Consider the following 27,958-nt stretch of genomic DNA (forward strand, 5'->3'; position numbering starts at 1 on the left):
TGCCCTTGAAAGGCAAAATTTAACCAGGTAACCGATTCAGGCTCCTGGGAGCCTCTTGTTTAGTTACAGGGATTCATGGCAAAGGTCTTTGATAAGCACCTTTAAAGCAACACTTTTTCACCTTTAAATTTCAAATTTTGTCATATATTAGCCTAAACCAGTTGTTGTGTCCATAATTAACTGAAAGTCCCTGTGCTAAAATGTGTCAAAAACTAATATTGTGTCATCACTTGCCGCATCAACATGCTGAGGTTGTATCATACTGAGATCCGCATAACTCTTTATTGAATTAACTTATATAGATGTGTTTTCATGACCTCGCAGTTCCAGTTACAATATTTAAGGCATTGTTTGCTATGCTTAATTTTACCATGTTGTCTTTTGGGTCTAGTGGATCCCAAACTAATCGATTCGTTTAATTTTAACGAAAAATAAACTTGAGGCTTTCTTTGACATGCTTCATCTTTTTATTGTTAAAGATATGGATATCAAGCTTGAATCTTGCTCTAATTATTCTGTCCTTGATGTTGTATGAAGCTGTGCCCTGTGAAGCACTTCATTTTAATTTAAAGTTTTAGATCCATTTAATTGCAACGTATTCGGTATATTAAACTTTTAAGGGGAAGGAAAATTGGATTATGGGAATGTTTATGAAATATATTCTAAAAACCCTTCCTTTCTGTACTGGGTTTCTGTTGAGCATGTTCAATTTTTATTGAAGACATTTTAATCCATTAATTTATGCAATGTGTGAAGAAAAATTGAACTATAAGGCAATGGAAAGCTGAAGTTCAGTGATTTATTTTGAACACATCCACATACATTTCTAGACACATCATAAATGACAATTTGTAATAGTTTAACTAACAGGAATTGAGCTTCATGTTGGATTATTTTATATCAGTGCTATTGGTGGCTCTGATGAGTATTTTTGTACAATTCTGTTCACAAGTATTGTATGATAGTCTGTCATGAGATCACCAACTATGTACTTAAAGATCATGGGACACTTGACTTGAATTTCTTCTTCCAGTTTTGTATGTGCTGTTGATCCCTGAGTTATAGAATAAAGTTTCCAGTCAATGGATACTGAAAATAAAAAAAATAGACGGATAAAAACATGACTTTCCTTGAGAAAGCCAAGCTTGAGACATAACAGTGTATATAGTAATGATTCGTTTTTCAAGTACTGCATGTAAAAAAACCCTCATTCGAAGTCCACTAAATATGCTCATCAGGGTGGATTTGTGATAAAACATGTCTTGGTATAAACTGAATGATCTGTTTTAGGATCACAGTATGCATTGTAAAGGGGTTGATGCAGACAAGCAACTCTGCAAGTTGTCACAGTTTCATAAAATGGTACCATCTTAAAAATGACTTAAGACATTTTCCTAAGGATTCTGACCACAAGAAGGGCCAATTTAAAAAAAAAGGTTCAAATGCTCGAAATTTCCATCAGAATCTATAGAAAATAGTATTAATTGTTCCCAAAGATGCAAAGGAGAAAGTTCGGTAAGAATCCTTTTTGGTCTCATACTCTGGACATTTTTGAAAATTTGACTAAAGCTGATCTCTAGGTAGCAGTAGTATAGTAAAATGGTCGCAAACACTGAATATACGATGTTTTTGACGAAATTTATGACGTTATTCCAGAAATAACAGTATACGTTTATATAACTTTCACAAAAATCTTGAACTTTTAACATTTCTGCAATTTTAAGATCATTTCTGCATTCAGATCTGCAGTTTTAAAAAAAATCATACATTTATCTATTACTAAATGTAAAATCAACCAAATGAAACCAAATCAAGAATGGTATCTCTTGCAAGGTGCCAATTTTTATGTACAATCTATGAATTTATTTTTTATCTCAAAGGCGCAACAACCGAATGAAAAACTAAGACTTTTTATGTGACCAGTAACTGTTTATGAACACGAAATAAAACTGAATTCGGTGGGTTTTTGACTTGAATTAATCACTTTCTGTCTGATTTTTACTAAGACTGCTACTTAATGCCATTTAATTTCTTCGTCAAAGGACAAATCGTATTGCTATGGTAACACTAAAGATGTACTATCATACCTTCAAGTAAATTGAGAAACGTGTTTACTTTCATAGCAACATTTCTGTCCACGGGATTAGCGACTAGATTAACTAGAGTAGTCGTATTTCCAAATGACAATTGTTCAGTCATGTAAAAATCAGCAAAATCTAGGGTCATCTGAGACCGCTTGTCAAGTATATGTATCTCCACTCTGAAATAAAATTTAAAAATCGAAAATATAAATAACTATTTTTCTAGAGTGCAATTTGTTGTAGTATATACGTCATACTGCTTAAATAAGAGACGTGCCCGAGGACTGGGAATATGTAGGAAGTTTGATGCTTCGCCGCTGGATCTGTCTATCTTGTTTTCTGAACGAGGACACATTTTACGTAGAAGTGAATAACGTTTAAAATAGCGGAAAGGATGGTTCCGACCACGCTTTTTTTCTCAAGAACCATAATTACATCCCCGAAAAGCTCAGGGGATATATAGAAGTTACTAAATCTGTCTGTCTGTCTTGCCCGACATATTTTCTGTGTCTGGCCCATTGTTTCTTTGGCACATGAGTATATTACTTCACGGCTTTGTTCTCCGATAAAGGTATACGCCGTACGCGTACGCGTACGCCGGCACGCCTTTCCTGGGACAAGCACCTGAATTATGTAAAATCATAAACAGGGAATAAAAGTTGCCTATAAATGACTAGGCTAGCAAAATATAATTCTTTTTAAAACAAAGAAAGTTTACTATCATTTCGCTAGATAAGTGTTCCAGTTTGATGTATAGTCATAGTATATAGTTACAGGGATGCGTATAATAGTTCTTATCCTTCCGTCGTTTTCATCACTACCATTAATGTGTGGTTTTGACCCCCCTTATAAAGTCACTACGCTTGTTACCATGTATATACCTACACAAATTCGTAATATCGATCTGACCCAGTACTAATGGAACCTTAAATCATAGACTTGCAATTAGCAGATCTATGCTCAGATATTTATATATCAAACGCCCAAGACCGTGTTGTTTCTTAACTGATATTATACAAAAGTGAAAAATCAACATTAATAAGAAAATAATACAAACAACAAAAAGTTATTCAAGTTCTCCTTATAAAAAAACTGCTCCCGTCTATAAACAACTTCGTGAATTCGTTGAAATAAATCTATTTAGGGGACAACTATTTGATTTTAAAGGGGGCTGATAGAATTTTAAAATGTATATTTTTACTCTGGCCTTTTTTCAAATTAAAATTTTTTATCCTTTCAAATCACAAGATGATACGAACATTATAAATAAACGAAAATAAATAACTATATTCAATGAATGTGAAAAGTAAATAAGTTTAACTGTGAACACGGGGAAAATAATATTTTGATCCGAAGAAATCATACAAGCACCCCCTTTTTCTTCTTCAATTGTCGTCCCCCTAATAACTAGAACTAGTAAACTTTAAAATTAAGGTTAGATACAATAATGTCTGTTACTTACGCCTTTGGCCCCGTGCAGGTCCGGGTGTCAATAGAATAGGCCTACAGCAGCGCTAAGCTTGTCGTAAAAGGCGACTAAATAGTGCTCAGAACCCTAGCCGGGGGCTAGGGCGCTCTGCCCACAGAGCAACTGGGTTGTGGGCCTCAGGTGGTGGAATGGGGTACCCCTGGTATGTTACATGCTGGGGTTGTCAGGCTATAATACGGAAAACCTGACCGCAAACCATAGTGGTGCACCGTGTTGGGAAAGATGCCACGTTCCTCGCACGTTAAAGAACCCTACTGTGGTATTCTCCCGGAGTAGGAACCATAGGGCTCTGCCACAGGAGGCTAAATTGCCCGACCCTAACCATCTCTCTCAATTTCCAGTGGCAATCAAAATTTGTCGACCCTATTGTCCTTGTGTCCCATCCCTTTTTCATTTCATCATCATTTCATGTTCATTTTATCATCAATTTCATGTTCATCGTCTGAATATAGCTGAAATATTGCTGCTCGGACGTTAAACCCCAACAAACAAACTAACTTACGCCTTTGGATGTAGAAAAAGCAAGTTGACTGGATCTTTGAGTAGTTTGTACACATCATTTGGGTCTGTCTCCACCACGCGTGATAGTCTCTGGACATAAACTGACAAATGGAAGAAATAACAAACAATACCAAAGCCAGCAGCCCAGTACACGGTTTTCTTTGGTATCTGAATAGATGAACGTTTATGGCTTCTTGGCATGTTTCATAACTCACATATAGATTAGTGTGACACTACAACATTTTTAGTTAATACACGGTAAAATACCTGAATATTTACTGTTAGTATTTATCTATTGGCAAACAAATGAACTTTGAACTTCTATCAAGGTACATTGATATCTACACTGTGTACCAGATATATTCCACATTTTCACATTAATGGCAGACCGCTGACAGGTAAGAGACTTACATGTACATGTAATGAGAGAGAAGTGTAAAATTTTTATATTTACATGTTTGAGACAAATCCTTGATATTATATTCTTATATGATGAATATAATATACCTTATGTTATACTCTAATCTATACAATTTCCAGTTAATTAAATTTATTTAATTACACGTATATTTGAAAAATTCATATTCCTATTATTGAAATACTCTAATATATACAGTTTCCAGTTAATTAAATTTATTTAATTACACGTATATTTGAAAAATTCATATTCCTATTATTGAATACATGTAACAGTAAGTTTTATGAACGTGAAAAATCTTATAATGAATGCAGCGCTTGACCAGTTTTTTTCCGATGTAAATATAACTGTTTAACTCATGCAGAAGCAAATACACATTCACATACAAAACTAATGGTAGGATTCGGAAAGAAGCTAAATAGCTTAATACATATTTCCGTGTCTATAAGAGTAAACTTACAAGGAGATGCTTAAATAAAATACGCGTGGAATGATTTTGTTAACTGACTAGTAAATAAGACAAACGAACACGAAAAATGGAATTACAAAATTAGTGAAGAGATGCAGTACATGGAAGTCAAGCATTTATAAACCTTTTACTTTTGATATTAAATTTCAGAATTTAAAAAAAAAAAAACTTCTACTGTAACATTATGTTCATCATTTAGAAAATTTGAGCCATACAATAATACGTTTACTGCAATAGGTACATCAAGTGCCATAGAAAATATGATTTCATTTCGTAGTATAGTATATTTGGGACAAAAGAGCAAAAATGGGAAGTTGATAGACATTACCACAGGTGCAATTAGGGGACTTTACAAGGTTAAGATTGAGCAGATGTCGTTGAGTGAAGCACAGTTCATTCGCAATCTGGCATGTATGATATTTGCCCTAGTCAATGGTGTACCAATAAATTAAAGATTCGGGCATTTTATCCAGTGGCGGACGATGGAGGGGCGGGCGCCCCTTAGAAAATTATATTTTATAATTTTTAAAAATTGTTCAAGATACCCTCAGAATGCAGGATTTTAAGTTTAATTTTTCAAAACTTTCTTGGGCACATGCCTCCCGCCCAACAAAGCATAATCGGACCACTTCGTGATCCTCACCGGTGTTTCTGTCAAGAATTTTTTGGGGGGCTCCCAATACCTAAAACTCTGGATCCGCCCCTGTTATCATGTTCCATAACCATATTTCTAACAATGTTAATGGAGTTAGAACTCCTAGTATTCCGTGGAAGTTTGCTCCACAGTTTAACTGATGCTGGCATAAAGTATTCAGAGTAGAAGTTAGTTCTAGTCACCGCGGCGAATTTCTGAAATATTTTGTGATTGTCTAGTATAATTCTACCGAGTTTGGAATTAACGATTGCAAATACTCTGAAGTTTCCTCGTTGATAATCACTTAATAATATAAGTCTATGATTTTTTCTTTTGTCCGAAAGTTTTTCCCATCCCGTTTCCTCATAAAGTTTATTGATAGATGTTGATTGATTTATAATAAGAATGTTTAAAAATATACTTAGACAGATTATTCAGCGCAAATGATTAACATTATTTCTATTTTAGCTACGGAAAAAAAGCGCAAATTTGTAAATCTCTTGATTTGCCATATTTTATATTCAATGTTTTCTCCGGATTTTTCAAGTGTTCCGGTAAATCTTTTATATTCTATTTAAGATCTACTAATTGACCTTTTACCCGCAGCCCCTATCGATGTTCATGAATTATGTAAATTTTCAACATAAACCAGGTGAACTTTAATGATCGAAATAAGCAGAGACCTATAATTTAATTATGAAATAAAGAAACGAACGAAAGATTGAATTTATATTTAAATAAATATAAAGAGATTTAAAATTGATGAACTGATATATAGACTATAGTATAGTCCGTAATATATCATCAAAATATTTCGGGCATTTTATCAAAAGTGAATTCTATTTCTTAAAGCGTTAGTGGAGTTAGAACTCCTGGTATTCTGCAGAAGTTTGTTCCATGGTTTAACTGGTGCTGGCGTAAAGTATTCAGAGTAGAAGTTAGTTCTAGCGCGAATTGTAAATCTTGTATATTGTGTTAACGATCTACAATTTGACCTTTCACCAGCCCCGCTATCGATTTACATGTAAACTTTCAACGAAAACCAGGTGAAGTTTGATAATCGAAAAAGCAGAGACCTATAATTTAATTACAGGTCTAAGATCTATGAAATAAGGAAACAATGGAAAGATTGAATTTAGATTTTTATTAAATACAATTGATTTAAAATTGAAACTGATATATAGTGTGTAATATGTGTAATCCCTTTTGTGATTCAGTCCAGGAGATATCTTTTTTTTTTTGTTTTGGCAACCGATGGCGGTGGTTAAACAAAAAAATATATATATATATCTCCAGCACTGAATCCCAAAAGGGATAAGTGCTAGTGTACAATGACTGAATGAGTATTCAAGATCGCCAGACACAATGAGAGATAAGGTTTTTCTGGTGAACTTCATATACTGCTATTGTTCGTGTGATACCAATTCTCACGGATGGGTAGGCCAAATCTCCTAATTTGGTTCCAATGAAAAAGAGAATCCTATTGATATGTATTTGAGAACCTGAAATCTACGAATTCAAGACTCCCCGAACTTATGTTTCTTCCCAAATCTACAAAAATTGGTATCCACGAATTAAAGTACATGTACTTTCACAGTATTTTGCTTTTGAAAAAATGTCGACTTTTTCATATATTTTGTCAGAAAAAAAGAGACTTAATCCCATATACACTAGGACATATAATAACAATATTTGTTATGTATTTATTCAGTATTCATCATGAATTTATTTTACAAATACGAAAATAATTACTGGTACAACAGATGATAGGACAATGATGTTACTGACTATCTGTATAATTCATAACGTGAATTTGATTGACTTACCGTAGAATTATGCTTGTTTTTCCCCAATTATTCACATTTGCCAGCTGGAAATGGTACCTATTTCTGTGGCATGTCCTATCACCTTACATATAGGAAATGTGAGTGTCAGTATTAATTTGTATAACCTGTTCAAGAATTAGAAACCGTCTGTACGATTTAATTTCTGATGTTTGTTATCAAAATGTTATTTTATTTGAGATTAATGGAATGTCAAGTGTGGAACAATCAACATCAATGATATCACAGTTCTTTAGCAAGTATATGTAATACAAAATAACAGGTAAATGCTAAAGGAGAAGCAACCAATAAGAAAGTTTGTTAAAGCTAAAGGAGAACCAACCAATAAGAAAGTTTGTTAAAGCTAAAGGAGAACCAACCAATAAGAAAGTTTGGTAAAGCTAAAGGAGAACCAACCAATAAGAAAGTTTGTTAAAGCCAAAGGAGAACCAACCAATAAGAAAGTTTGGTAAAGCTAAAGGAGAACCAACCAATAAGAAAGTTTGTTAAAGCTAAAGGAGAACCAACCAATAAGAAATTTTGAAAAATTTCAATTCCAAATAACTACGAAACCTACTGTTTTTGTTAACACTGCAAAATTACCTCTACATGGGTCTGATTGGTTTTATTATTAGAATTACCTCTACATGGGTCTGATTTGTTTTATTATTAGAATTACCTCTACATGGGTCTGATTGGTTTTATTATAAGAAAAACTTACCATAGTCATACTCATTTATAGAAGTGGAAAGATAAAACGGCTTTGTATGTTTAATTGAACATTTTCTACTTCAAATTAGAAACATTTTTCATAATAATATAAAAATATCATAATTTTTATTTAAAAAGTTGTCTGTTAGAGACCTCAGTTGTACATTCTCACTCAATCATTTCTCCGCATATTTTTAATACATATACATTATATATGATTGGTATTTTTTGTAATTTAAAACAGAACATGACCATTAAAAGAAACACAAACAGATGAAGGTACAGTGTAATATAAGCTTTTTTTTAAGGAACATATGAAAACTACTAAATATCTGTAATCAAGCTTTGGTCAAGATGATCACAGAAGCCTGAAATTTTACCGAAAAATGCTGTACATATATTGTAACTCTAACCCATATATTAAGAGCTATGTACAGCATTTATTGGTAAGATTTCAGGCTCCTGTGCTTACGTGAGTATCTTAATTTCCTCTGAAATTGATACTTCTCCTTATGCCCTGCCACCTGAACCAGTCAGGTGTTATGTGATACCCTATGAAAAGTTGTCGAGCCATCTATCTATCCTTCCACTGATGGTTTCCAAATGATAGCTATTGGAGATATCATAGGATCTTTTTCTAACTTAGTATAGTTATCAGTATTATAAAAAAAGTTTTGACTGTTTGAAGTTGTTTTTACCTCTGACTTTTTGTATTTTATGATTTGGAGGTATCTTTCTTTGAATATCAAAGGATTGTAAAAGTTTGTTCTATTTGGGTGCAGTGGGGTCTACATTAATTTCAAATTTCATTTTCAGTTCATGTTTCCCTTCCAATTTTTTTGTCTTGATGAATTAGTTATCGTTCTTGGAATATGAATAAATGAAGTTATTTCTTATACGATGATTTTTAATTTACATGTAGCATGTATCCATGGATACAACACAATGTGGCAGGGTATCTTTTGGTGTCCCATTAGATGCCCTGTTTTTTTAATTGAGATACTGCAGGGAGTTTATAAATGTGTTGGATCAGATAAGGGATGTTTCAAACCTAATTCCATTTACAAGTGTACAAAAAGTTAAAACATAAGTTCCCCAAATAAAACAATGTGGTTAAATAAATAAATTTATAAAGAATAATTTTCTTTGACATTATATATTTCCATTTAACATTAGGAGGTATTTTTCAATGAATTTGTAGCTCTTCAAAGACAGGAAATTCAGAATAAGTGATGCCATGTTAACCAAAGAATGAAGCGTTTTCTCCATTTTGTCCTTACTATCCAGTATAATTCAGTCATTGTACTTGTACTTCTGATATAGAGTTGAAAAATGTTCATGTATTCATTTACATTAATGTCAAAATGAAACATTTCATGCATACAGTACAGAAAGAGACATACCACAGCAGATCACCGACATATGTAGTGGTACACCACTCTTAGAGTGGTAGCCAATAACGTTATTATTTCTTAAGAGTTTTTTTTGGAAGTTGTTGGGCATGACCTACTGTTCAAAAGTTAAAACAAAGTGGAAAATATCTATTTGGATAAAAAAAAATTGTGGGTTGCCAACAACTGGTGTACTACCATGTCAGTGATCAGTTATGGTATGTCTCTTTCTGTCTTGTAATTTTAAAATACCTGCTGGAGTACAAATAAAACTTAATGCTCTGCCTAAACACTACATAATCTAGTAACAAGTAATAATCTGATATTTGTTTGCGTTATGCTTTTTTAGAATTTATGTAACACCAAAGAACGATGCCTACTGCCAAAGAAAAGGCCCTTTTAGGAGTTGGTGGGGCAATAGGAGCTTCTGTGGCAGCCTGGAGGGCCTTCTTCCCGTGGATTGGATATGACCTGCAACTCATGAAAATGGGGAAAAAGTTTGGTCAGATTGCTCAACAAAATTTAATGAATAACCAGTTTCTGATTGACCTTTTTGAAGCATCTGTTCAGCGTCATCCTAAGAAGCCTTTCATTATTTTTGAGGACAGGATCTACACATATGAGTTTGTAAATATGCAGGCATGTCGAGTGGCTAACTTGGCTTTAAGTTTAGGGTTTAAGTTTGGTGAAACAACTGCACTATTAATGACAAATGAACCTGCCTTTATATGGACATTTTTAGGTAAGTGCATGTACATGCTCAGTTCAACTCCACCCAAAAAAAAAAGACATAAAGTGCCAGCAAACAGTGATTGAGATTAAAATTTTGAGAATGTGCCATTTTTATGATCTATAGAATTTCATTCTCAGTAAAACTTTTTCAGATGTTAATTGGACATTTTCAGCATGAATTTATCAAGACAAATCATAATTTAAAAAGTATTCAAATATTTTAAATTAGTGGCTTAAAAAGAAAAAAAAAACATATAAAAACTGATTTCATTTTTCATTATTTTGCCTTAATCATTGTATAATACCACATTAGTTTAGTGTTTTGTTTTTACAACATAAAAATATAAAAATTCCCATTTTGCCTTAGTACTTTTTTACCTATTTTTGCCTGTAATTTACAGCTAAGGCGAAATGGGAACACAACAGAAAAAGTGCATGGCCCCCTCTAATCCAAATCACTGAGTAAAAATGTCAAAGGAAATGAGTCAGAAACCATCAGAATTACCCTGATACATGAGTTATCAGATTTTAAGACATTTATCTTTGAAATACATTTTTGAAAAAATTTCCAAGTTTCCTTTAGATAGATGCAATCATTTAAACATAGTTTATAAGCTGTATGATTCAAGAGTACCGGTATTAGCCTTGACCTTGTAACAGTGTTTAGTACTGTTTTTATACAAAACCAAGTGGTGTCACTCCTTGTCCATTACTTTTAAGTACCAGTCTTTATAAAAATCAGACAGAAGATGATTTATGAATGTCGAAACCCCTCGGTATTAACTTTTATTTCTTGTTTAGAAACAGTTATAGAACAGATAAACAGTCAAAGTTTTTCATTTGGTTGTTTAACATTTGAGATAAAAATGATATGCATTGTGTTTGAAATTGGCATTGTGCAGGAGTTATTGTTCTTGATTTTGTTTGATTTGGTTGATTTTAGTGGGAGATGAATGTGTTGTTTCCTCAAAAATACATATCTGAACACAGAGAATACTATCCCTAAATAAAAATATAGCTTATGTAGACTGAAAAAACATCATTTGTTTGGTGGGTTTTTCTACACCATGAATCATCTCTAATATAGGCAGTGTCTGAATTTATATGGACTGGTACTTAAGTGATGGACATTTACCAATTTTTGTAACTTTAAAACCAAAAGTTTTACAGGCAGAGATAAATGGTTTATTCTGAGCTAAACTTTGCTAACTGGCTAAGTTTCAATTGATTCTTGGCATTTCTCTCAAATAAATACTTGAAAGTACATGAAATGTTTTATATCTGAAATGTCCCAGTTCTAATATTAAGACTCTTCCCAAGTCAAAATCAAGGCCCCCTACATATACACTTCCAATGTTGGATTGGTAAAAATATTTGCATACAGAAAATATTTTCATTTTTCTATATGTTTCTGTGTCAAGGGTATGCACTCCATGCACATTTCTGGGTCAAGGGTATGCACTCCATGCACATTTCTGGATCAAGGGTATGCACTCCATGCACATTTCTTTCACTTTAAATGTATTCCCATATAAATCAAAATTAGGAGGACATCTGCAAGATGTCAAAGGAACCGTTAATGAATAGTTAGGAATCAAATATCTATTTCCCTTTCTCTGTATTTTTAAAAAATTCCAAAGTTTCCCAAAAGGATAATTAAATTCCTGATTGCAGATTAACAGATATATTTACCTTTTCTAATTACTTTTATTCATGATATTGTTCTATTAATTAATTTTATTCATGATATTGTTCTACTGTTCAACTTTCTACATCCAATATTAGGGCATTTTTTTTTCCATTACATTATCATGTCCTTTTGTCTTGTCTAGTTTTTGAACCATACATATATAATGCTTTTTTGTCTTGTTAACAACTTTCAGGTCTTCAGAAAATTGGTGTAGCAGTTGCTTTATTAAACACAAACAATCGTCAGAAGCCACTTCTACATTCCATTAAAGTCAGTGAAGCCAAGGCACTTATCTTAGGGAAAGGTATAATGTAAATGAAGACCATAAGTAGTAGCCTCCGTCTGTTCCTTTTTGCCACTACCCTTTTGTCTGAGTCTTACAAATATATTAAAATTTATTATGGCAAATACAAATTTATTGGAATTTTTTTTACATTTAAAGAAAGATGTTGAAATTTCTTATTTGGGCTAGTAGCTGAAAAAGTTTTTGGCACAGGCAGTGGCAGCTGCAACTTCTGTATTTGAATTCACCTTTATATACTTGCTAATGAAGTTTTGTAAAATTATATAAGGCATTTTCCTTTTATATGACTGCCATTTGTTAACATTCGAGCCCAACCCCTATTTAATATTTTAATTTTAATACAAATCTTTGAATCTTGAAAAGAATTTAGCAACTCCTATAGTACATGTATCAGTAATACCTTTACATTTGTTTTTGGGAATTTTTGTTGCTCACTGCAACAGTGGATGTAGAATTATATTATGGTGTCCATGCATCTGTCCCTCAAACATGATTTTGTGAACGCAACTCCTCAGAAACTGCTGAATGGATTTTTTTTCAAATTTTGTAGGATTGTTGTTGATCATATAGCACTGCTATTTTGATTCAACAAATTTTACAGGACTTATGGGACTTTTGCACTTCATTTTTTTTTTTTGCAGCTGCAGGGGACTAATATCTTTGCATTGCAGTCTTGTTTTATTTGAGAAACATGTCATTGCATCTGATATACCGGTAAATAATCCCTATATTCTTTATAGAGCTAGAATGGTGGTGAAAGATTTATTACACTCCTAAAAACAAAGTTAGTGAAATATATAGGAATCACACAGTCCAGTTGTCTGCCTATTTATTTCTCTACATATTTTGGTAAGAGCAACTTTTCTTAAACTACCAAGGAGATTTTAATGAAATTTTGTAGGCAGGCTAGACATCATATGTTGTGAATGAAGTAATACAATTAAAATCAGAGGACACCTAAGGGATTTAATCCAAATTAAAGGTTTGCATGGTTAAACCTTGTAAGAGCAACTTCTTACTTACCACTGATGTATTATAGGAAGGTTCTCCATTATTTGTGTGAAGGATAATAAGTATTGTCTGATGCCAATAATAAATAATTAAGACACATTACTTATATCCTTTATATATGTAGGGCAAAATTCTACCTATAACTGTAGTAATTTAATGTGGTATACCACTCTTTTTCATATATATACACACTAGTATTGGCATGGTAACAAGTCTAGAACTAATACAAAATGTAAATGTTTCAGGATGACAAGTTTTTACTGCACTTACTTATATTTTGTGTTTAAAGGAACAGAACTTTTTAATGCCATAGAAGATGTGAAACAGGATATTGATATACCAATTTATCTTGTTGGTAGTGGAACTGGGGAAGTCCCGGCAGGATATATGTCCTGGGACCAGGAACTGTTGACAGCCTCACATGCTGAAATCAGTAAAACAATGAGAGCTAAAATGAATATAATGACAAGATGTTGTTACATCTACACATCAGGAACAACAGGTAGGTCATATAATATCCAGTTGTTGTAATACCAACTTATCAGGAAAACAGGTAGATCAAATATAATATCCAGGTGTTGTTACATCTACACATCAGGAACAACAGGTAGATCTAATATAACACCCAGGTGTTATTACATCTACATATCAGGAACAACAGGTAGATCTCATATAATATCCAGGTGTTGTAACATCTACACATCAGAAAAAACAGGTAGATCTCATATAATATCCAGGTGTTGTAACATCTACACATCAGGAAAAACAGGTAGATCTCATACATTCAGGTGTTGTTATGTCTACACATCAGGAAAAATAGGAAGATCTAATATAACACCCAGGTGTTGTAACATCTACACATCAGGTATGACTGGTAGATCTAATATATTTTCCAGGTGTCAAAACATCTACATACCAGGAACAACAGGTAGATATAATATAATATCCAGGTGTTATAAGATCTATATATAAGGGACAATAGGTAGATTTAATATAATATCCAGGTGTTGTATCATCTACATATGATATCAGGAACAACAGGTAGATCTCATATAATATCCAGTTGTTGTAATATCGTCCTACCAGGAACAACTGGTAGATCTAAAATATCCAGTTGTTGTAATATCCTCATATCAGGAACAACAGGTAGATCTCATATAATTTGCAGGTGTTGTAACATCTACATATCAGAAAAAAAAACAGGTAGATCAAGTATGATATTCTACTTCAGTGAAATACATGTAATTGGTCAGTTTGACAGGTATCCTCACAATATACCCAGGGATATAGAAGCAGATAAAAAAACTCATTCTTTTTTAATGAAAGTGGAGTTAAAATAAGTACTCAATCATAATTATACTTGTTGGATGTTAAGAATTCAATGGACCTCAGCTACGCCTCAGTACATATGATTTTTTCAGGCCACCAGTAGGTTTATATATTGCCAATTGACCCAAAGAATCATGGAATATTTGCTGCATTATACTTTTCAAATGTGCTGCACTCTTGATCAATCTGGTGAAAAAAAAAATAAAACTGATACACATTTTTTTTTATATTATGATGTCATGTTCTTAATTTGAAAACGAGGCAGTCTATATGGCATTATGTGGACTGGCAGATATATCTAAGAAATAAAATAAAGGTCTTAAAAGTTTAATATTTAGCAAATATAATACTTGTCAGATATTATGTCTATTTCCGTATTTAAATTTCATCAGTCCATAAAATGCTATATGGATCGGCTGGAAATTATATTATACTGGAAAGTGTGGCTTATTTTCATTGACAGTGTTGTTCCGTATTTGATTCCATTATTTAATTTTCAATAAAAACAAAAATGTTGTCTGGCAGATTTGCTTTGTTTGCAGAAGATGTATTGAAGGCTATACAGGAGTCAATGTACATGTATTTGCAAAATTAGCAATGGCACAGCTAAAAAAGACAAAATTGGCTTGCATGTTGTAGAAAAAGGATATCTTCAGCATCACACAGTAAAGTTGATGCATTTTTGAATGAAACTTGTTAACTGGAAAAGTATAACATAGCAAGTAGTTAATTGTACAGAGGGTCAAATGGCATTGTATGGACTGGTATGTGGCCTTTAAAAATTATATGGACCTTAGCTGCGGTTCAGTCCATTTAACTTTTTTAGGATGACATACCTGTTCATATAATGCCATATGACCCTCCATACAGTTAGCTATTTGCTAAATATTGCATATGTAGATAATGTATTTTGTATATGGACTTGAGTGTTGTTGTTTTACACCATGATTGGCTGAGAGTAATTGCAGAATAGAACAGTTTGTATCCAGATCTAAATTTATAAGTATAGCATCAATATACATATAAATAGAAGCATAGCATCAATATATTTAAAAATAGAAGGAAGGTTTCATGTATGTGGAATATTCTTTGCATCCTATGATCATAATAGCCAATGATGAAAGAAGACTGTTTCACCATATGTTATATGTAGAAATTTATAGACTTCATTTCCAACATTGGAGAGCAGTTGAAGATTATCAAGGATAATTTAAAATTCTAGCTAGCTAGTTTACCTTGGACAAAAATAATCAGATGAACATTTGTACCTGTCTCTCTCGGACTGTTTGTTTGAAAACTGCTTGGTATGGAAGGAAATCATATCAATAACATTATACAAAAGTATGTGTCATAATTATAAGCAATATTCATTGTCTAATCATTACTTTTGTGACTCTAATGAGTTCAAAATTTCAGGTCTTCCAAAACCGGCAATAATAAATCAGTCCAAAGCCATTGGGATGTCCAAGTTTTTATACCTTGGTGACCTGCAGCCTGAAGATATTGTATATACTGTTACTCCACTCTACCACAGTGCTGCCTGTCTGGCTCTCTTTACTATTATTGATTGTGGTAAGACTAATACGATAATTCATTGGTATGAGTGAATAACAAAAATATGATCAAGAGTGTTGAAAAACAGCTAGATTTAACGGGTGTGCAGAACTTAATCTGTGCACATTTAAATCATAATGCATTCTTGGCCCGAGTGATCATATTTTGGTAATACATGATAAACAATTGATTATCCTATTTAATTATTCATAGATTTTCTATGTTATTCGTTGCTACTTTCAACATCCATTTAAATTGTGTGTACGGCAGATTGATATATTTGTTGTGATGCATTGTGATGTATTTGAGGGATAAAGCCCAAGATTTAAATTACATTTAAATTTAATTTTTACACAGGGAATATTAGGTAAATCACTGCTGTCTATAACATATAAAAAAATTTTATACCTTTGATCTCAGGAGATGTATACTTTTTTACACTTTGTAAGTATGTCTGTCTCTATTTTAATTCCAAAAAATTTTCTCTTCATCTACTTGTCACAATTACCAATACTTGATATGTATATAGCTATACTGTGACTAGTTGTGTCAATTGGGTGCTTTGAAATAAAGAAACAGAAATTATCAATAATTTCCCAAATGTTACAATTTTGAATAGCAAGTGTATTTAGGTATTCTTTATGAATAAGTAAAACCATCTGGTGGTCTCATAATTGATTTTAGAATTGATAGTCATTGCTTCTCCACCAAGTACATGGCATATTGGAGATGGAGATTACTAGTTAGCTCAGAGACATTATAATGTATCTAGTGGGATGACATGCTAACCTGCAGGCTGTTGCTTCAGTGAGCAAGCACTTTAAAAATCTGGCTCACATATGTGGACTTGTACAAAGCAATGTCTGTTAAAATGATTAAACTTTCTTGTCACGAAATGCTTGAAATATCTGCCACAGGCTCATAGCGTGTTTCACTCAAATCAATCAATCCTGAATGAGTAACTAATGGTTTATTAATAAACTAAGAATTCCCTCTGTGTCATTAAGTATACTTTTATGATTAAAATACTTGCTTCTTCAAAAAATGTTTTTTCTCTTTATGGTTGTAATGCATATACTGAAGTTGTATAGTGGGGATATTACTAACAGGCATTGGTTCACAGATTTCTTTTTTTGTTTTGTGTTTTGTCTGCGGTACATAACTTTGTTAACATCATAACATACATACCTAATATAAAAGTTGCATTGAATCCGGTTTAAAAAAAAAAACAAGCAAAACCTTTTCACGTGCCCATTAGTGACAACAAACCTTTTTACATGCCCATTAATGACAACAAACCTTTTTACATGCCCATTAGTGAAAACAAACCTTTTTACATGCCCATTAGTGAAAACAAACCTTTTTACATGCCCATTAGTGAAAACAAACCTTTTTACATGCTCATTAGTGACAACAAACCTTTTTACATGCCCATTAATGACAACAAACCTTTTTACATGCCCATTAGTGAAAACAAACCTTTTTACATGCCCATTAGTGAAAACAAACCATTTTACATGCCCATTAATGACAACAAATCTTTTTACATGCCCATTAGTGACAACAAACCTTTTTACATGCCCATTAGTGAAAACAAACCTTTTTACATGCCCATTAATGACAACAAACCTTTTTACATGCCCATTAGTGACAACAAACCTTTTTACATGCCCATTAGTGAAAACAAACCTTTTTACATGCCCATTAGTGAAAACAAACCTTTTTACATGCCCATTAATGACAACAAACCTTTTTACATGCCCATTAGTGAAAACAAACCTTTTTACATGCCCATTAATGACAACAAACCTTTTTACATGCCCATTAGTGACAACAAACCTTTTTACATGCCCATTAGTGAAAACAAACCTTTTTACATGCCCATTAGTGAAAACAAACCTTTTTACATGCCCATTAGTGAAAACAAACCTTTTTACATGCCCATTAATGACAACAAACCTTTTCACGTTCCCATTAGTGACAACAAACCTTTTTACATGCCCATTAGTGAAAACAAACCTTTTTACGTGCCCATTAGTTAAAACAAATCTTTTTACGTGCCCATTAGTGACAACAAACCTTTTTACGTGCCCATTAGTGAAAACAAACATTTTTACATGCCCATTAGTGAAAACAAACCTTTTTACATGCTCATTAGTGAAAACAAACCTTTTTACATGCCCATTAGTGACAACAAACCTTTTCACATGCCCATTAGTGAAAACAAACATTTTTAAAAGAAGAAAGAATTCTGAAGAAAAAAGAATGTTATGCGTCAAGGGCTCTTAAAGAGTAACATTAGAGTTTATGACTTGAAACTAAGGAGAAATGTGCTGTTGTTGAAATTGTTGCCATGAAATTGGTCCTCAACCAAATAGCAATAAGCAACTTATTGTTGGTCATCTTCACTCAGATTTCTATTCTTGATTTTGCTACATACCAGCTCAATCACTTCTGATAAAATTGATCAAGAATGATTTAGAGGTAAAAGGTATTGTGACATACAAAAACAAGAGGTTCAAAAACAACCAATCAAGTCCTTTAGATACCCTTATTACTACCATGGCAACAGAAAAATATTGTATGTTACTTATCTTGGAGGTATTCTATAATTTAATATTTGTTTTTTTCTCCTAGGTAGTACAATGGTATTACGATCTAAATTTTCTGCCCATCATTTCTTTGATGACTGTAGAAGACACAATATTACAGTAATACAGTATATAGGTGAACTCTGTAGATATCTATTAGCTTTACCAGAGGTAATATATTGAGAATATACTGAACAGAATTACTTACACCACTTTTTCTGACAGTAATATAATTTTTTGTAGGTCTGACTACTTACACATTATTCAACCTTTTTTTTATCTAAATGGTCAGTGATAGGTATTGGAAATGATTTTCTAGCCACAAAACTTGAAAAGTGTGAGAAAATTCTTAACTAATTGTGATGCATCAATTTGAAAGATATTGATTGGTGTTACCATGGAAGTTAAGAATATTCTCAGAGTTAAGTATTTTTTTACTTTTATGGAGCTGGTGGCTGAAGAGACAAAATTGGGAATGAATTTGAAAAAAGATGTAAGTCAAAGTATCAGTGGATTGATGAAATTGTCATGTACATGTATAAGTGTACATGACATTTATACTTGAGAACCAGCTCAAAATCAAAAAGAGAAAAGACAGGTTTACTACATGTTCATGTAGACAGTCTGTATGAATCACAATATAGTCCATAAACCCAGTCTGTATTTATCACAATCTGGTCCCTATACCCAGCCTGTATCAAAACCCAGTCAATGCAGCCAGTCCATAAATCCATTGCCGGGTATGTATTTATCACAAATCAAGTTTATTGATAAATAGCCAGTCTGTATTTATCACAATCTGGTCCATATAGTTGGTATATATTTGTATTGACCAGTTTATCAACAACATTATGTTTATTTCATTGAGGAACAATATCCTTGGTTGTTTTTTTGTTGTACATAAAATTAACCTGAAAGAAGTGTGACTCCATACCCATTTACTGCTCCAAGTTATAAACAAGCAATCTGAAAAATTGTATCATGTCCTAAAATAAATATACTCTGTGTTCTGTGTGATGTTGTTGTATGCACATTCACTCAATATTTTTTTTCCTTTCAACATGTTCAATGGAAAATAACAAAAGTTATTAAAAGTTTCATAGAACTGTTTTTGGTTTGGTTCATTTTCCTGGTGAACTGATGAAGTTTTTGTTTTTTTTTACGTTTTTGGTGTATACAATGTATGTACAATTTGTTTTTAATATTTACCCAAGCTTAATAGCTATTGATACATGTATATGTCTGAATTGTAACTGTTTTATTAAAGGGGTGTAACTCTAAATCCTTAGCTGGTCATTATCATGAAATGTTCTGATAATGACTGGTTTTCTGGTCTGTTTTTTCTTCGTGGTATTGACTGATGGAGATTCTACTGTTGAATTAAGAATGACACATGACCACCTTTTATCCAATCAGGAAATCAGATTTTTCACCGTTTGAAATAATTATAAATACTATATATTTATACTATTGTTAGTAATATTGATATGGAATCAATCACATGCTGGTGCCTATGAAATATTTTAGAATGGATATTTGGAGAGAGTGAATAACGGAAAAGATCAGAAGTCCTAAAAGAATGCTAAGATTTAAGTAGTACTCCACTGAAGAATCATGCATTGATATTTTGTTTAGAATGACATTGTTAACAAAAAGTAGCATATGGCTTTTCATATAACCCTTGTTCATAGGAGATAAAAATTACATAGAATGTACTGTAGAAATCAAAAAGAAGGGAGATAACTCTGTAAATGACACTAAAATACAATAGAAACTATTGGATTTTCCATGTAGATTATCTCCACAGACAGATTGAAATGAATATATTCACATTACATCATATAGACCTATAAAGCAACTTAGTAACAAAAATAAAAATATTTAGTCTTGTTTTAGTTCTATCACATTTTACAGAATTTGAACACTTCTTTCAAAGACTGATACTTAAGAAGTGTGTGGAACTTGTTCCATGCATGAGTTAAATCTACAAATGTTGGTGGCATGCATGATCATATTTCACTTACTCATGATGACCAACTGAATGGTGGGTAATTACAAAATTACCGAACTTATAAAATCTATGCAGTAGTCAAAAGGAATAATCTAAAAGGAAAGTCTGTATAACAAATGACAATATCAGGGCAACATCCTATTTCTGAATTATTTATGAATTTTAAAGTTTTGATTGGTGGATAAGTATTCCTTAAATGGTGTCAAATAAAGCCAAAGTCACAAGAGGAAAATATTATGATGCTTTGGGGCACAGGGACTTGCTCCCACTATCAAATGTGTAGCCCCACTAGCATATAACCTAGGAAAGGGTGATCCCAGATTTGGGGGTGCCTTGTTTCAACTAATTTTTTTTTCAAATAAAATTGAATATTTTGTAACATATTGTAATGGATTCCATTATAAATATAAAACTGATAGTTTAAAGGAAAGAGACAGTTACAGAAAATCATTTTATGTGGATGAAAGTATCTGTGCTCTTCTTGTAGAACCCAAAAGATACTCAACATAAGATAAGAATAGCAGTAGGTAATGGTTTAAGAACAGATATTTGGGAAAAGTTCATGAAAAGATTTAATATAAAGTCTATTTGTGAATTCTATGGAGCATCTGAGGGAACATCAGCATTATTTAGCCCCAGTGGTAAAGTTGGAGCAGTAGGCAGGTTGTCTCCTCTTTTAGTGAGTACATTTAAAATGCAAATTTTAAACTTGATGATTAACTTATATCTTTTTATAAAGATAAATTCATTTGTATTACAATTGATTAAGTTGAGCAGTCAAAATGCTCTTGCTGTATATTAACTAGTGATATACTGATAGTAACTGAGTATAACTTGTACTTATGACATCACAAATGTTACACTGTTTTGAAATTGCCATCTGCTTTGAATAAAAAAAGGTTAAAGTGCCTAAAATGTTGTTTTGCTGCACTATGAAGACAATAAAAGTGCATTGACTTAACAAAAGCTTTGATACACAAATTCAGCTTTATTTTAAAAAAGCTTGGCACAGCTTCATATTTTTCTGTTGTTCTAATCCTTTTCCATATATCAGTTTTATTTCAAATCATTGCAGTGTTATTGTCTATAGACATGTTGTAAAGCCACTTAATGTATAAGTGTACCATATGGAATTTGATATCTGGCTTAATAACTACTTCTTGATGACTCAGTTCATATTTTGATTATCTAGTCAAGTTTAGGTAGGGGGTAGCACTAGTGTCAGGGGTTGAACATTTCTTGATATAAAATATTCAAAAGTAACTTTTCAATGCTTTTTAATTTTTTATCCATTGGCTGTTTGTAACACATGAAGATGTTACTTGTCAGGAGTTGAACATTTCTAGATATAAAATATTCAAAAGAAACTTTTCAATGCTTTCTAATTTTTTATCTATTAGCTGTTTGTAACACATTAATATGTTTGTTGTGGTCTTTGCAACATTTAGACCAAACGATTTCTTCATTGTGTTTCTTCATTTCAGGTTAAAAAATGAAATTAATTCCTCCAGAGTTATCTAAATGAATGAATATACAATTGATATGATTTCTGGTTTTTTTTTTTTCAGAAAGCACTACATCCTGTTGGTTTGGAAATTGTCAAGTATGACAGCGTTAAAGAAGAACCATATAGAAATAAAGACAAAAGGTGTGTTCCTGTAGCAATTGGTAAGTAAATGTATTATGTCAGATTGGTAGTCTGATTTTAACAATTTGAATGTCTGGTCTTTGTCCCTGGATTACATTCTTTTGATTACCGCTATAACCTTGGTTCCCTTGATTACTCTTTCCTTAGGACAGTCATGACAAGGGATAATGCTAGGCTTTGTAATGCTCTGACAAAATGCATAATTTTAGTGAGGATTTGTTTGTTTAGCTTTATTACATGTATTTTTTAATTTCAAAAATCAAACACATGTTAAATTGTGACATAAACATCTTATTTAGAATTAAATATACACTGTACTTACATACAATAATACTAAACTGTTTATCTTAAAATTTTGCATTGGGTGAATAATTTAGACTTTCTTTTATTTCTTTTCGTGGGCTTTTATTACAAATATTTCTATCTGTCTGTTTAATGTAATCTATAGGCTCTAAATCTTTTGCATTCTCTCTTGGCATTGAAAAAACTCAACAAATTATGAAATATCAGTATGAGCTAATCAAATCAACAGAAATAATTGTAAATAATTCATAGAATCATACTATTTTTATGAATATAATACCAGTACTGTTTAAAGTAACTAGGCAGCTTCATCATTTATGACTTAATATTTGTTTCAAGGATAATGATTAATAAAAATTTACTATTTTAGATACAAATACCATAATAACTTTTCATGAGTTTTTATCCTGCCACATGAAGTGACATATTATGTAATACCCTCCAAAAATATTAAGGTTCCATCCATTCATATGTCCATCCCCAAAGGTTTCCATATAATAACTTTAGAAGTTATCAGAGTACATTTTAAGTTTTGTGTAATTATAATGTCATAAAATACAGATCAAGTTCGAATTTCAAAATTTTGGAATTTTTACTAATAAGAAATGGCCATTTAAGTTTGGTTTTCTGCCAATTTTATATAGGACCACAAAAGTTTGCGGTCCTATAATGGTATGGCATTGTTATTGTCATCATTGCCTGTGGAGTCATCTTTAGACACTTGGTTTATTTGCAATAACTTGAATAATAGTTGTTTGATCTAAGTAAAGTTTTATTAAAAGGTTCCAAATCACAAAAGGAAAATTTTCATCAATTTTAGGGGTTATGGCCCCAACCATTTTAGAATTAGGGGTCAAATAGCGGCCAAAAACAAGCATTTCATAGAACTTAATATTTCTGGTAAATGCATAGGAATGTGTATGATATTGTTACATAATATTCTATACCACAATGGTCAGACCTAGTATCTCTGTCAGTTTTCATAATATAAGGGGTCAAAAGGACCACACCCAAAAAAAATGGACTTTTTAACTTTTGGTCTGAATTGGAATTTTTTTTATTGGGTTCTCTTTAAAAATCCCTCCATGCAGTATTCAATTAAATTTTGGATATCTCTTATGGTTTTGGAGTTACAAGGTGCCAAAGGGCTTACTTTCCCAAAAAAATTGACATTTTAATTTTTGGTCTGATTTCCAAAAATATTTTTAATTGAATTTTAAATTTTGTGCTCTATTGTGTCCATAACAGTTGTTGTATCCATTATGATCTGTAAGTTCCTATGCTTAAGTGTGTCAAAACCTTATATCGTGTCCACCTTTGCCCCAAGTAAACCGAGTTCGACACACAGTCTGTATCATGCTGCACTTCGCGAAGCTCTTTATTTTATGAATTGGAGTTATCTTTCTTGTAATATTAAAGAATTGTAATAGTTTGTTCTTTTCAAGTATTATGGAGTCTAGAAAAAGTTTAAATTTTAATTTTCAATTATTTTCCCCATTTTTCCACCAATTATTTTCTGCTGACTTTGAGTAATTTTTCTTAGGACATGAATTGGTGAAATTAATTTTTTAGATTTGAGTAAGCTTTCTTCAAATGCAGAAAAAAAGGTGGAAGTTACTTTTATAAAATTGCAAAAAAATTTATTGGGTTTCTTATGAAAATCCCTGCCTATATTTTCAGTCTGATTTCAGATACCTTTTACAGTTTTCCATACAGAAGGGGTCTAAAGGGGTCACACCCCAAAAAAAAAGACTTTTTAATTTTTGGTCTGAAAATTTTTAATTGAATTTCAAATTTTATGCATATAGTGTCCAAACCACTTGTTATGTCTATCATGAATTGTAAGTCCCTAAAACTAGTATTGTGTCCCAACTTTTCAGGGTTCGACCACTGCAGTTGTATTATGCTGTGCACCACAAAGCTTTTTGTTGAGATTATGAAGTCAAGATGAAGTTTTTTGAGTTCGATTTGTTGTTTCTCTGTGACGATTTGTAATTTAGCATATGTCAGTGGATGTTGAATACATAAAAAAGCTTGCAAGGTATCATTTAATGTTCCATTAGCATGCTAATTTTTTTTTATAAATGGAACTTAACATACAAAAAGAAAGATAGATGAATGTAGCATATGCTTTATTTATAGCATATTATTTAAGTACTGGTATATCCTCAGACCAACTTAAGAAATCTCTTATATTTTAGGTGAACCAGGTCTATTGATAGCAGGGATTCCCCCAACTTATAGTGATGGGTTCTACAAAGGTCCAAAAGAAACTAATGAGAAAAAGATTCTGAGAAATGTCTTTAAAGATGGTGATGCTTATTTCAATTTTGGTGATCTATTGTACCTGGACAAAGATTACTTCGTATACTTTCAAGATAGAGTTGGGGATACATTTAGGTAATGGTGAATTGAAGATGCATTCAGGTAATGGTGAATTGAAGATACATTTAAGTAAGGATCAATCGAATATACTTTTATGTGAGGATGAATTGAAGCTACATTTGGGCAACTGTAAATTGAAGATACATTTACGTTAGAGTCTATACAAGATGCATGTAGGTTAGAGTCAGTTGAGGATACATTTAGGTCAGGATCAATTGAGGATATGTTTAAATAAGGTGAATTTAGTTTTTAATGCACAATTGAAGATAAGCTGATTTTTAGGAAAGGAATTTGCACCAACATTATTTTTATGTATTCCAGATGGAAAGGTGAGAATGTATCCACGAATGAGGTAGCCAATGTATTGTCAGGAGTCGACTTTATACAGGATGCTAATGTGTATGGGGTTTCGATTCCAGGTGAGACTATTTATTTTTGAATTAACAAATCATTTTGTATAATTTTATTGTAAAAGGAATGCCTCTTTAATAACTTAATCTATTTCAATAACATGCATTTTACTTTTGTACCCAAAGGCATTCTGTAACGTTTTTTGGTTCTATTTGGGTTGCAACTCATTTTTTTATCCGTCTTTATATGTGTTATAGTTAATCATTTGCTAATTATTATCACATATGTCAATAGTACCTTTTTCTTATCCTGTAGAATTGTTAAGTTATGAAAATTCTACTGCATAGCTTAAGAAATACGACTTTTAAACCACTGGGCAGTGATGAAGTTTCTGCAAGAGTTTTCCCACCATTTTACATTTATTGAGTTTTCAAGATTTCATTGGAGAAACAGATTCTTCTTCAATCTATTCTTTATTTGAATTATTTTTCCACTCTCTTTGGTAAAATTAGGAATTTAACATGCTCACTAAAGCTTGCATGTGTCAATGATTTGTAAGAGTTGTGTCCCTTCTCCAAGGTCTACCTCCTTAAGAGAGAATGTTTTCTTTTAGTCAAATCAGTTCTGCTTGTTAACTCTGATATTTTTCAGACAATATTTTTCTTTAATTTAAGGTCATGATGGCAGGGCTGGAATGGCAGCTTTACACATGAAACACAACGAAAAATTAACACCAGAAAGATTGAAGAAAATTTATAATCATTGTATGAAAAATTTACCAAGCTATGCGAGACCATTGTTTCTGAGGATAGAGGCTGATACAAGAATCACTGTGACCTTTAAACAACACAAGGTTGACCTTGTAAAAGAAGGCTTTGACCCTAATGTTATATCAGATCCTCTGTACTATATTTCAAATGACAATAAGACTTATCTACCTTTGGATAATCATGCTTATGGTAGTTTTCTGCAGTCAAGGTTGTAGCTAGTTAGGCACATAATACATTTAATGTGACTTATTCTGTATTCTAACTCAGCATATAAAGAAAACAAATTGAGTGAATGAACATAAACAATTGTCATGTGAAATTCAGTTTACAAAATTTCATGCAATTATATTTTTTCGTGAAATATATGTGACAGCTTGACCAACCAAATCTAAAACGAAACTATTTTTACAATATAGATTAATATCATGTCATATTCAAGTGAGTTGTCATGAACTTTTCTTTATTGATTTCAGGAATTCAGGAACTGAAATTTAATGTTCCTTAAGAGTTGGTTATTGATTTTTCAAACTAAAACAATAACAATATATTATTATATAGATAGCTGTGATTTACCCAATGCTTCCAGTGTAAAAAAAAATTGATATTTCACACTTAAATAAATTCTGTAATTTCACTCTTTGGCTTTCTCCTGCCAATACGTCAGAACACAAATATCAATCCACCGTTCACAAAATTTGAAATTTATGATGAAAACAGCAACAAATAATGGAGGAAATCTATATAAAAAATAGGATAATTAATTGGTTATCATGAATAAGCAAAATATGATCACTCTTGCCCAGAACACAATTTAACTCGTGCACAGAACAAGTTCTGCTAATTCATTAAATCTAGGCATTTGGCACTCGTGATCATATTTTGGTTATTCACTCTTTCCAATTAATTATCCTATTAGTAATTGATAGACTATTTTCATTCATTGGTGATATTACCAATGTTGAAGATAAATTGTAGGTGTAAATAGATAAATAGAGGAATAGATTCTAAGTAGATAAATAGAGGAATAGATTCTAAGTAAAGAATAAGGAAAGCTGGTTGACAAGGTTACAATGCTTTCTTCATTTGTCTTATTATATGATGAGTATTGAAATGTTTGCAAGGTTCATGGAATATAAACAAATGCTAAAAATTCTTGATAAAAAATGGACTATCCTGAACAATGAATTTTGTAAAATCACTCTAAGGTTTAAGATTTGGTTACATTCAGTAGAACCTCTGAAGTATATCTTTTTAAGGAGCATATTTTAATGTGATAGAAAACATTTTGTATTTGACAGGTGACTTTAAATGGCAGTCAAGCTGACTATTTTTGATTTACTGGGGATTACTGGACGTCTTCATTAAATGATTATAATAATATATAGCTTTTTCAAACGTTCTATCTGCAGTAAGTTGTTTAATTACTCAGGAATTATAATTTGAAATAAACAGTTTATTATTAATATTTTAAGTTATTTTCTTATGGAAGATATTTTTACTCTTAGTACACACATTTAAAAATTGTTCTGACACAGGTCTCCTTCCTTTATACTGTTAATTTATATCAATCTGATTAAATTTAGAACTGGCACTTGCTCCATGTTAATTCTTATGTTGCATGTCATATTAAAGGGGAGTAACTGATCTAATTTTAATTAGATTGACTTTATATTGTCGGTTACGTGAAGATTTTGAAGGTTACATTGTATTTTCAGTATTTTCATCACATCATTAGAGGAATAATCATACAACTTTATTTTGT

The 27,958-nt window shown here is 31.9% G+C and overlaps 2 protein-coding genes across 6 annotated transcripts; one reads left to right on the forward strand and one right to left on the reverse strand.

The window, feature by feature from the left end:
• Window positions 1–785: 785 nt before the first annotated feature.
• On the reverse strand, window positions 786–4,374 carry LOC148621715 (uncharacterized). The gene is made up of 3 exons (XM_088576391.1): window positions 4,073–4,374; window positions 2,088–2,260; window positions 786–1,089 (listed from the first exon to the last, which is right to left on the reverse strand). The coding sequence occupies exons 1-3, from the start codon at window positions 4,270–4,272 to the stop codon at window positions 896–898; spliced, it is 567 nt and encodes a 188-aa protein (XP_088432517.1). The 5' UTR covers window positions 4,273–4,374; the 3' UTR covers window positions 786–895.
• A 5-nt stretch (window positions 4,375–4,379) lies between these two features.
• Window positions 4,380–27,659, forward strand: LOC148621716 (long-chain fatty acid transport protein 2-like). Of its 5 annotated transcripts, none has more exons than XM_088576385.1 (11): window positions 4,380–4,469; window positions 9,867–10,259; window positions 12,133–12,243; window positions 13,544–13,756; window positions 16,000–16,155; window positions 18,775–18,899; window positions 21,227–21,418; window positions 22,308–22,407; window positions 24,892–25,090; window positions 25,397–25,494; window positions 26,101–27,659. In XM_088576385.1, the coding sequence occupies exons 2-11, from the start codon at window positions 9,890–9,892 to the stop codon at window positions 26,409–26,411; spliced, it is 1,875 nt and encodes a 624-aa protein (XP_088432511.1). In that variant the 5' UTR covers window positions 4,380–4,469; window positions 9,867–9,889; the 3' UTR covers window positions 26,412–27,659. The 5 variants fall into 5 exon arrangements, with proteins under 5 accessions (XP_088432511.1, XP_088432513.1, XP_088432515.1 ...); XM_088576387.1 differs by lacking the exon at window positions 4,380–4,469 and adding an exon at window positions 6,158–6,244; XM_088576389.1 differs by lacking the exon at window positions 4,380–4,469 and adding an exon at window positions 6,452–6,529.
• Window positions 27,660–27,958: the final 299 nt, after the last annotated feature.

This window comes from Perna viridis, chromosome 3 (assembly GCF_037379345.1).
Source record: "Perna viridis isolate PV_CMFRI_1.1 ecotype Kerala chromosome 3, ASM3737934v1, whole genome shotgun sequence".
Lineage (NCBI taxonomy): Eukaryota > Metazoa > Mollusca > Bivalvia > Mytilida > Mytilidae > Perna > Perna viridis.